Source organism: Gopherus evgoodei, chromosome 17, assembly GCF_007399415.2.
Source record: "Gopherus evgoodei ecotype Sinaloan lineage chromosome 17, rGopEvg1_v1.p, whole genome shotgun sequence".
NCBI classification, from domain to species: Eukaryota; Metazoa; Chordata; order Testudines; family Testudinidae; genus Gopherus; species Gopherus evgoodei.
Genome location: NC_044338.1, coordinates 17824382 through 17836192, shown reverse-complemented (window position 1 = coordinate 17836192; position 11811 = coordinate 17824382). Strand labels below are relative to the sequence as shown.

At 44.9% G+C, this 11811-nt stretch overlaps 1 protein-coding gene across 6 annotated transcripts in view; it reads left to right on the top strand.

Moving 5' to 3' along the window:
- The first annotated feature begins 2193 nt into the window (after positions 1-2193).
- Positions 2194-11811, top strand: part of RABEP1 (rabaptin, RAB GTPase binding effector protein 1) — a 77928-nt gene continuing 68310 nt past the window's right edge. For 2 of the 6 annotated variants that reach the window (XM_030537041.1, XM_030537037.1), the window contains exon 1: positions 2194-2362. In XM_030537041.1, coding sequence (XP_030392901.1) covers positions 2329-2362 — 34 coding nt within the window. In that variant the 5' untranslated portion in view covers positions 2194-2328. Of the gene's footprint in view, positions 2363-3807; positions 4054-11811 lie in introns of those variants that run through there. The other 4 variants (XM_030537036.1, XM_030537038.1, XM_030537039.1 and 1 more) reach the window with 4 other exon arrangements.

Below are 11811 nucleotides of genomic sequence, written 5' to 3'. Positions count from 1 at the left end.
GAGATCTTCAGTGCAATAGAACTGCAAATTATCATAATTAAATGGGACATTTGGGAAAGAACTGGGGGAGTGATCTGATTGTTCTAAATGCCAAGACATTGCTATTATATACTATGTAAATCTTTATATCTGACAGGTCCTATCACCCTCCAAAAGCAGACAACAAAGCTCAGGTATGAAACTTACTTATAAAGTTAGTCAAGCTCCAGATACGAGAACAGAGAACAGGAAAAACAAAGTTTCAACCCTTCCTCTTCTCCCAGCTACAGTATTAAACCCTTTAATATATAAGCACTGTTCTTGAGCTTTGATGTAGATTTTTGGAATGTCATAAGGCCATACTAGGTGTTTTAATTATCTGAATGGTTGGAGGGAGTTTACACTCATCCCGTATTAAGCACCTGCAGATAAATAAGGATACAAGCTGGAGATCATCTGAATTTCTGTTTGCAGCAGAAATTTGAGTGATTCCTTAAGAGTCTGAGCCTACACCAATTAAGTCAATGGGAATTATGCCATTTTTGGGTGCTTATCTTGAGATATGTGAGACCAAATTTTAAAGTGCTCAGCACCCACAATCAGGTCCAGATTTTCAAAAGAACTCAGTGCTCACTGTGTCAAATATTTGTAAAATCTGGCCTTTTATTTAGGTACCTAAACAACAGCTGAGCAATTTTGAAAATATGGTTCTATTTGTGCAGGCTGCATTCTCCTGTCTTCAATAAGGTAAGGTGAAAGGAGCTCATGATCAAATGGGAGAGGAAAGGCAGAAAGAAGCATTCTGGGACAAAACTTGCTGTGGGAAGAAAGAGTTGCTAAAGGTGAGGAAGGAGTAGGTTGCCAAAGGGATGGATGGTTTCAGTAGGTATATTTTACATCTGTTTGTGAAGCTGGATTAGTGGCCAGTGTACATATATGTGGAATAACCCATTCTAGGCAGTGAATAGTATAAAATATGTTAAATGTGCAGATGCAGAAAATAAATGAAGTTATATAGTCCCAATCCATGTCCTCTGAGCACCAGACCTTGTGTCATACTATAGAATAAGTTAGTTTGTTCTGTTTGATCACAATAGTCTTTTAAAATAATTTCCTAGCATTTAGAATGTGTTTTTCTTCTTTTCCTCTACATATTTTTTGTGGTTTTCATAATTTGCTGAATACAGTATGCTGCACTTATTCACCTTCATCTGCAGTTCAGGACCTTCATATGGTTTCCCCCTCTCTGTCTTCCCCATGTCCTCAGTCCACAGCTGTGGGATCTATGTGGGTGTTTCTCCTCTTTTTGGGATTTTGAAATTCAGTTAAATTTTCAAACACTTTATTGGCAGGACATGGCTTGCCAAAGTCGATGCATCAAGTATTTAGGCCAAATTCAGCCTGGGTGTAATTGATGGGACTGTAATGAAGTCTAACGTATTAGTAAAGGCAATCCTTTTGGCAGAACTCTTTTGAGTTGTGCCCACTTATGCTAGCAGTAATTTGGCCCTGGGTGTCTAGGACAATTTTTAAAGGAGTAACATGGATTTATATAGTGACTCCATTTTGGATTTCAAATAAATCCAACACTTGATTCTCTAGTGATACCAGAACTAATAGGTCAAATTTTATATTAGTACATGTTAGAATGTTTGGGTTTATTTTAATTTTGTTGCTTGACAGAGTGAGAAACCTGCATAACAAATGAATGACAAAGGCAAAAGCTAGTGGAAATTTGGCAGGTGAAGTACAAGGCACAGGATCAGGCCATTGGTCTATCAAATCCTGTAGTATCCTTGAGGTAACCCAACACCTGATATGTCAGGAGAATGGTGCCAAGACCAACCATGAATGCCTGTGGCCAAGGGTAAGATGCTGTGGAATGGGCTCATTGGAGGGGCTTCCTCACCTGAGGCCCATCAAGTGAGGCCACAGAGCAGGAGCCGGGAATGGGATCCCCCAATATTACTGATGGTCACAGAATTAGGCAAGGGCCCCACAGCCTGACGGTCTCAGCTCCACTCCAGCAGCTGCCCCATCTCCCCTTCCTGCATTTGTTCTTCCCCAGGCTTCCTTCCTCCACTTGATCCGGGGGAGGGCGGGTACGGATCCCCTCTTCTCCCGCCCCTCTAGCCGCCGCTCGGCCTCGGCCCACCGCCCCGGCCCGGTCCCGTGCTCTCCCGGGCCGGCGCCTGCGCGCCGCTGCGCCCGCCCCCTGCCCGCTGTCAGGATGGGGCGGAGGAGGCGGAGGCCCAGCCCGGCAGCTCCCGTCTTTCGCAGCGGCTCCTGGCGTAGCGGTTTCAGCCCCAGCAGCACTGCCTGAGGGGAGCCGGGGACGCCGGGGGAGCCATGGCCCAGCCCGAGGCTGCGCCGCACGCAGACGGTAAAGGAACCTCTCGGCCTGCCGCGCTCCCGAGGCGGGGCGGGGCGGGGCGGGCGCGGCCTGCGGAGCCCCGGGCTCGCCTGGGGAGCCGCACCGGCCAAGGGGGCGCGGAGAGTGGGGGCAGGGGCCGAGCAGCGGGGGTGTGTGTCAGGGCTCGAGTGACAAGCCCTGGGGAGGTGCTGTGCGGGGGGGGCATTTCCCGGGATGGGGGGTGACAGGCCCTAGGGAGATACTAGTGCCGGGGGGGGGCATTTCCCCGGGATGGGGGGTGACAGACCCTAGGGAGATACTAGTGCCGGGGGGGGGCATTTCCCCGGGATGGGGGGTAACAGGCCCTAGGGAGATGCTAGTGTGGGGGGGCATTTCCCGGGATGGGGGGTGACAGGCCCTAGGGAGATACTAGTGCGGGGGGGGGGCATTTCCCCGGGATGGGGGGTGACAGGCCCTAGGGAGATACTAGTGCCGGGGGGGGCATTTCCCCGGGATGGGGGGTAACAGGCCCTAGGGAGATGCTAGTGCGGGGGGGCATTTCCCGGGATGGGGGGTGACAGGCCCTAGGGAGATACTAGTGCGGGGGGGGGGCATTTCCCCGGGATGGGGGGTGACAGGCCCTAGGGAGATGCTAGTGCGGGGGGGCGGGGCATTTCCCGGGATGGGGGGTGACAGACCCTAGGGAGATGCTAGTGCGGGGGGGTGGGGCATTTCCCGGGATGGGGGGTGACAGACCCTAGGGAGATGCTAGTGCGGGGGGGGGCATTTCCCGGGATGGGGGGTGACAGGCCCTAGGGAGATGCTAGTGCGGGGGGGGGCATTTCCCGGGATGGGGGGTGACAGGCCCTAGGGAGATGCTAGTGCGGGGGGGCATTTCCCCGGGATGGGGGGTGACAGGCCCTAGGGAGATACTAGTGCGGGGGGGGGGGCATTTCCCCGGGATGGGGGGTGACAGGCCCTAGGGAGATGCTAGTGCGGGGGGGCGGGGCATTTCCCGGGATGGGGGGTGACAGGCCCTAGGGAGATGCTAGTGTGGGGGGGTGGGGCATTTCCCGGGACGGGGGGGTGACAGGCCCTAGGGAGATGCTAGTGCGGGGGGGGGCATTTCCCCGGGATGTGGGGTGACAGGCCCTAGGGAGATGCTAGTGCGGGGGGGGGCATTTCCCCGGGATGTGGGGTGACAGGCCCTAGGGAGATGCTAGTGCGGGGGGGGGCATTTCCCCGGGATGTGGGGTGACAGGCCCTAGGGAGATGCTAGTGCGGGGAGGGGCATTTCCTGGGATGGCCCATGACAGGCCCTAGGGAGATGCTAGTGAAGGGGAGAGGAGAGGGTGACAGGCTAGTGCGGGGAGGGGCATTTCCTGGGATGGCCCATGACAGGCCCTAGGGAGATGCTAGTGCAGGGGAGAGGAGAGGGTGACAGGCTAGTGCAGGGAGGGGCATTTCCTGGGATGGCCCATGACAGGCCCTAGGGAGATGCTAGTGCAGGGGAGGGGGGCATTTCCCTGTGGTGTCAGAGGCAACAGGCCCTGAGAGAGCTGGTTGAGAGGGGAGAACATTTACCTGAGGGAGGAGAGTGTGACAAGCTGTGCATGGAGATATTTATTCTGAGAGTAAGGTTACCTGGGCAGGACTGTGTATGGAGGATGTTTATTCTGATGAAGAGGTGAGCTACTCTCGCCTGCATACTTGTGCAAGAGGTAAGCGTAATAGACCTTTCTGGGTGATGCTTATCAAGGGAAAGGGGTAATGTACCTGGACATGGGGATAGGAGGTGCCAGGTCTTGGAGGGAGATGCTTACCTTGTGAATGGGGAGACGCTTACCAGGGCAAGAGTGTATAGGGCGAGTGACAACACACCACACGATGACGCTTGTCCAGCAAAGGGTTGTTTACCAATCAGGAATCCCTGCCTAGGTAATCACAGACCCTGCAGGATGATGCTTATTCTGTGTGGGGCATTTACGTTGGCAGGGGGATGGTGTGTGTGTGGATGACGAACTCTGTAGGAACATAAGAATGACCGTACTGGGTCAGGCCAATGGTCATCCTAGCCCAGTATGTTGTCTCTGATGGTGGCCTGTGCCAGGTGTTTCAGTGGGTGTGAACAGAATGGCAGTTTCGAGTGATCCATCCCATGTCATCCAGTCCCAGCTTTTGGAAGTTTAAGAGCACCCAGAGCATGAGGTTGCATCATTGACCATCTTGGCTAATAACTATTGATAAGGCCTATTCTCTGTGAACTGGTCAACTTCTTCTTTGAACCCAGTTAAACTCTTGGCCTTCACAACACCCCATTGCAATGAGTTCCACAGGTTGACACCGGTGTGTGAAGAAGTACGTCTTTATGTTTATTTTAAACATGCTGCCTATTAGTTTTCATTGGGTGATCCCTAGTTCTTGTGTTATATGGAGGGAGGGTCAAAGGTGGGAAGCAGGTTACTTGTGCAGGCATTTCCGGCTGGGGAATGACACTTAATGCAGGGAGACAGGGCGGTGTTTACCTGGATATGGGAACAGGAAGAATTGCGTGGAGAATTGAGAATTTGTGGTAGACTTTGTCTGGAAATTTACATAGAGTGGGTTATGTGTCTGGTTTGGGAGGGAGAGTGACAGACATTTCAGGGAAATACTTGGAGGTAGCACTGTCTTTCTGTGCAGGAAAAGCATGGAGTGGGATGGGAGAGACCCTGTATGGAGATGGCTATCTTGAGGTTGGTTATCAGTTTAACTGGACAGGAGGGTTATGGGGGAGGAATAAAAGACTGTGTGGACATTGTTCTGAAGGATGGATATTTGGTGGGATTTATGGGACATGGATGGACATACACCATAGGGAGCCACTTATCTTGGCAGCAGGGCACTTAACCTGTGCAAGGATTTTCACAGAAGAGAGTAACTACCAATTTATGGTAGTGTGTATCTAAGGGATTATATTTTCCTGGGGGTGAGTGTGGGTGTCTGCTTATGCAAGAAGGACCTTATCCTGTTTGGAGGGGTGAATCAGTTTACCTGGTCAAAGTTTAATTAATGTGGCAGACTCTGGAGGAAGATATGTGTATAGAGATGAGTGTATTTGCATTTTCCCCCTCTTCAAGGTGAATGGCATACTTCAGGATTTTTGTCCTTGTGAGAGGTGGGTGTGGGTGTTTACTTATTCAGGTGGAGTTATGTGGCAAGATTATTTTATCTGTTCTTGACTTGTGTGGGGTGGGATACATTTTCTGCAGTCAAGTTGCTGTCCTAGGAGTGCTTGTGAAAATGGGTAAATAGGAGGAATGTGAAAATGTTAGTGTGTAAATAATCAAGAAAAACAGTTTATGTTGAAACCTGCATTATTGGGCCCTTTCAAAATCTGTTACATAATAACAGTAATTTTGTGTGTGTGTGTGTGTGTGTGTAAAATGATATATAAAATTGATGGGGATTTTTTTAAGTGGTTGAAGACTAGGGATATTTCCAGTTAGAGGTGCCTGTTAGTACAGATTTCACTGTGTATTCTCTGGGGATGAACAGCAGCAGTGTTTCTCTTAAGTCTTTCCTTTTATTATAAGATCTACCAACTCATTGTTATGATTGCTGTTTTTGCTTTTTCAGAGTGGCCTGTTGGGGGTGTTCAGCAGAACAATGCACTGTGCAAATGCTTGCTTGCTGCATCTGTATGGGGAAGGGTGGTGGTGTGTCAGTCACTGTACCTACTGTTGTGTTGCTTCTGAGCAATATTAATCTATGGTGACAATAAAGGTGTATAAAGCTTTGGTGATTTGATAATTTGATCAGTGCTCACTCTTATGAGATGCAAACTTATCTCCTCTGTTTTTCTCCAACTGCTGAAAGATGAGGACAGGTAAAAACTAAGCACTTGTAAGAAAAAGCTGTGGCTAGATGGATAGATCCTAGAAGTGATTGCTTTGTACTGTAGTAGTCAGAGCTGGAAAACAGGCTTGCTCTCCCTCTTCATTCTTCAGCAACAGAAGGATCATTCCCTATATTTTCTCCACTCTGATTGCTATGCTGTTGGTCTCAACAGCTTGCCTGTTTTATTTTTAAATAGTCCACTGAAAGATGAGTCACGTACAACTTCTCCATTATTTTTGAACATGAGGAAAAATGTTGAAGGAAGAAATTATTTAGTATTTTATTCAGTTACACTGAATGTGCTGTTTGGAAGGACTGTCAAACTTTATTGGTCTAAGATAGCTTAATGCTTTGGTGTATGTGACAATACAGGAAAAGTGTATTTTTTTTTTCTTCAGGGAAAATTCCCAGCTTTTGATCCTTAGTAATATTCTTTGCAAGTGGCTGTTTTGCATCTTTTGTACATACAAAAGAAAGACACTCATATTGTGGCATTCAGAAAAGTCTAAAGACTCTCTTGGAAACTGCATTTTAAAAACCGTATTTAAGGGCAACATATGAGTAGTTTGTTTATCCCACAATATTCTCTAAACTCATAAAGAAACATGTCCAAGAAGAAGATAAGTTGAATAGCTAGAAGAAAAGGATAAATAAGAAAAGAGTGGATGTCAAATCTCTGCTCTTTGTAATTTATCTTGGCAGAGAAGTTGAATTACCTCTTTATTAGCCTGCACAAAAGAATTAAAGTCTCCATGTGATAGCAATCACAAAAAAGCTAAATTGGCTGCCAGTGTTGCTTTGTGCAGTGTGCTTTCAGCTGAGTCTTTAGTTAATAATTTGAACCTGCTCTACAGGTAGGTTTGTGCTTTTCTTGGTCAAGGTATTGTGAAGTATTAATGAATGTCTGTACTGCTGTATAGATTGTTGAACTGTGTGACAGGAATGATAATAAATCAATGCCTTGTTGGTTTATTTGTTTGAGCATCCAGCCCTCATTTTGACTTCATTCAGTGGTGGATGCTGATCACCTCTGAAAAGCAGGCTACCAGTCACTAAATAAAAATTTCAGAAATAGCTTTTTTTCTGTTTGAATACTTAGGCTCTAACAATATTCATGTCTGTTAGATGCTTTGAAGAAAGTACTATTATATAGAATATTAATATATAGGAGTCCTCTTTTTAAGACTGCTTAATATTAGTGTTTATTATTTGTATAAATGCCTTATACTTTTTTTTTTTAAGTTCAACAGCAAATGAAATTGATTTTTCTCAGACTGCTTCTGTTGATAGTATTCCCCGATAAGTGAAAACTTTTCATTCAGTATGACTGACTGAAATTGTAATTTCAGCAGCCAGGATTAGAATGCAGGAGTGGAGTCACTTGCTTCTGTGCTTAATCCCCTCGATACACTGTCTCTTTCCTTGTGGCCAGACTGAGATTACATTGGCTCTCATTAGAGGAACCTGCTCAGCTGCAGGATGTAGGTTGCGAGAGATCTTGCTGTAGTGACATTAGTACCATCAGTAGCAGTGTTGTCCCCCACACTGACAAACCAATTTGGGACCCCCCACAAAAAAATTAGAAACTTGTGGCTGTAGCTTCCACAGATCCCAAAGGCCGGACATAAGTCACTGTATGTGGGGATCTGTGAATAACCCATGGAAAAATCAGTGCAATACTTTAAGCCCTAGTAATCACTTACATTTTCAAGGCTGTCACTTAAAGGAAAAGAGCTAGAAACCAACCTTTTAAAAATGAGAGGTGAGATGAGCACTGACACTTTGGTGTCGCCCAAATGGGATAAAGGACAGGAGCCTGAGTTTGGATTCTAAAGAATAATTCTGAGTTATAGAGATAACAGAACAACCTTGTCAGTTTTAAACCTTTTCCTTTTGTTGGACAGTAATTTCCAAATGATTGGTATTTTCTTGAAAAAAGTCGTTCCACTTTTCATGATATAGTGTAATAGACTGAAGTGATCAAGTATTTTTTGCATAACATAAAAAGTTCTAAAGTGCATGTGTCTTTTAATGGCTGTACACTTCTTTGATCAATGCAGTACATAGGCTTTGTGTTTAGCTGCTAAAAGGGAATCTATTGTTCTTCGAAGAGAAGTAAACACTCTGAATATGCATATTGCCAGCTCTAGAATTCTTAGGCAAACCTATCTTTATTTTGTAAGATAGTGTGACCCTGTTCTTTAAATTCTTGATAATTAGCTTGTCTGGTGGCCTGAAGGCAAAATACAATACGCATTGACCCACCACATAAATTGAATCTCTTTTACCCTTAGAAAACTTCTAAATACAGATATTCTTTTGTTCTATACTGCTTCCTGGCTACCCCTTCCCTAACTACCTCTGACAGCAGCACAGTTTTAGTAGGTATTCTGCTTCCCTGTTGGCTGGTGTCCCAAGATGCTGGTCCTTTCCCCATCAGGTGGGGTGGATTCTCAGCACAAAGGGAGAAAGTGGGTAAGTAATGTTGACAGAATCAGAATGATCTAGCTGATTCACAATGGAATTAGAGGAAGGTACAGAACTGTGGAGAGCAGCCAGCCTCCACATCCTTCTACCCACAGAACCAGATCCCTATGAAAGACCAGTCAGAGTGGCTTCTGTGGCATCAGAAGAAGGTGAAAGATGTTGCTGCAGAAGTGCCATTACTGACCTCTTTCTTGGCACCTTTCAGGATCTTCCAGATTAATCCCCTCTACTTGCAAAGGGAATGATTTGGCTTCTAGTCTTTCTTTTGTAGGAATAAGGTACACCTCTACCTCGATATAATGCTGTCTTTGGGAGCCAAAAAATCTTACCGTGTTATAGGTGAAACTGTGTTATATTGAACTTGCTTTGATCCACTGGAGTGTGCAGCCCTGACCCCCCAGAGCACTGCTTTACCGTGTTACATCCAAATTCGTGTTAAATCGGGTGGCTTTATATCGAGATAGTGGTGTTTGTACAGTAAAGAGAATACCAGGTAATTCTGTTTGTATACCAGTTTTTTGTATTGTGAATGAAGCCACCCATTTTTTTCTCATAAAGTATCAACTTATCTAATTTAAGAGAACATGGTCAACCTATTGAGCACCTAAACCTGAGTTTCTAACCTGAATGAGAGTGTCCTCAGTCCAGGTCTGATTTTAAACCTAATGCTTCATTGCCAATAAAAAAAAACCTGCTTCTGGAAATTAATGGGTTTTATGTGCATTTTTTAATTTGTAGGGTATGTCTATACAGCAAAAACAGAGTGTGGCAACAAGTCTCAGAGCCTGAGTCAACTTATTTGGGCTCATGGGGCCTGCACTATGGAGCTTAAAAATATCTGTGCAGATGTTGTGACTTGAGCTGAACTCCGGGCTCTGAAACGGAGTGAGGTGGGTCTCAGAGCCTGGACTCTAGCCTGAGCCCGGATATCTATACTGCTGTTTTGATCACCTTTGTGCAAGCCCAACTCAGCTGACTGGGCTCTGAGACTCACTGCTGCGATGTGAGGGTTTGCGAGGGGGCTGTTTGGGCTCTGCGGACATACCCATAGACCACAGTGGATTCACTGGAAAGGTGCAGTATGGGTAGCAACAGTGGAGATTTTGCCGTCTTACCCTACCAGTGTGGAATTGATGTTTTTATATAGCCAAAACCAGATTTGCTGCCGAAAGGAATCTTATTTTTAAACTTCTGAGGGGCTATTGTGAACAGTGGAGAATGTAAAACAAACAAACATGCAGGCTTATTCTGTCTCTTCTGACTGCCTAGGTGATGGTTTCCTGTATTTATTTATTTATTTATTTGCTTTTAAATACGTTTTAAAAAACATTAAGTGATTTCTTAAGTTACAATAATGGTTTTAATTATTTGTACTACATTCGGGTTTCTTTAATAGAATAACATGAATCAAGAAAACTGTTACAATTCTATTACAAAATTATTTGATTTTACAGTTATTGAAATCCTCAAACATAAGGCTGATAGCATTGATAAGCAGAACTTGAGTAGTATGCAGTCTTCTAATCAATCTAAGATAATAAAGTTGAAATAACAGACACTATAAATACTGAAGTCTATATTTAAGGAGTGTATCTTGGAATCCAAAGGTCTAGTATTTCTGTGAACAAGAATTATGAAATGTAATTAGAGAACTGCTTTGAGTACCTGAAATAATGGCTACTGAGCTAATAGTACTAGTCTCTGCAAGTTTCTCTTTGTATAAATAGCATATGTGTCATATAACTTTAGTCTTGGTATGGTCAGTAAAGCGTGATGGTGAATTATGACTGGAAGCAGAATTGCATCCTTGGAAACCTGTTTGTTCATTGATTTTGATGTCAAAAGAACCAACAAACTATGCACATTCAGTTCATACTTACCTTTCAGTAAAAAGAAAAAGAAAAAAGATATATATTACTTCACCTTTAAAACATATATTTAATTCTTGTCAGCCCTGGAAACTGAAGTCTACTGTTGATCAATATACACAGAGAAAATATACATGAAGTGCCACATTTATTATCTATATTTGTATGGTGTTGCTAGTTTGCATAGTAATTTCACAAGCATCATTAAGACCTGCTTCCTTCTCCAGAAAGTTTGCCGTCTGCATAAGGTGGGTCATATCTTCACAGCCTCTCTCCTTGTCCAGCCACTTCCAGCCCCAGTCTTCTCCTTTGAACAATACTCTGACTCTTATTATCTTTTCCCACTGTCTTCTTTGCACTGCCACTTATGCTGGACTCCTCAAAACCCAGCTTTGTCACTGACAGACTTTAGTGTAGTCCTGTTTGAAGAGGGCTACATTAATAAGTAGGAACCTTTTAGTTCTCACCCACATCATCTACATGGAGGAGTTACAGTGCATCGCTCACTGCTATTTGCACCCCTGTAGTGCAAACTGCAGGCCAATGTAAACATAGCCATAGACTGTTGGCTATCAGTTTCCACTCTTCGCAGTTTCTCACCTTTACCCTTGGCAACTTCAGATTCCATATTAGTGTCCTGTCAGACCTGTTAGCTCAGCTTCACCCCACCTCATGAGACCTTCAGTCGTGGATCTACTCTCTCACTGACTAAATGACCAGTCACTTTGACCTTGTGTTCACTAAATCCTGTCCCTCCTCTGATTTTCATTTCGTCATTCCCTCTCTCCAACCACTGCTTCATCTCCTTCAAACAGTGCAAATGCTGTTTCCCAGCCCTCTTGCAATCTCCAGTGCAGTCCATAGCTCCTCTGTCTCCTGCTCGCTCCTCCATTGACTGTTCTGTAGAATTCCTCCCCTCTTGTTTCCCTATCCCTTCCACTTTGCCCCATTCTCATTATGATAAGGCCTGTCTTTCTAACGCTGGCACATCCTCAACTTCTGCTTCTTCCATTTCTGTTCCTTTGGATAAAATCCCATGACCACACAAACTTCCTCTGCTGCGCATTTTTTTTTAAGTGTTTCCAAACAGCCCATTTGGTTCTCCACTGCTTATTTGCTATTTTTGATTGCCTCCCACCTCTCTATGTAAGTTCTCACAAACTCTTAATGAAAAAAAATTGACAGGATCTACTATGATCTCCCTACAGCTTCTTCACATCTTTCTCTTCTCTCACTGATAGTAAG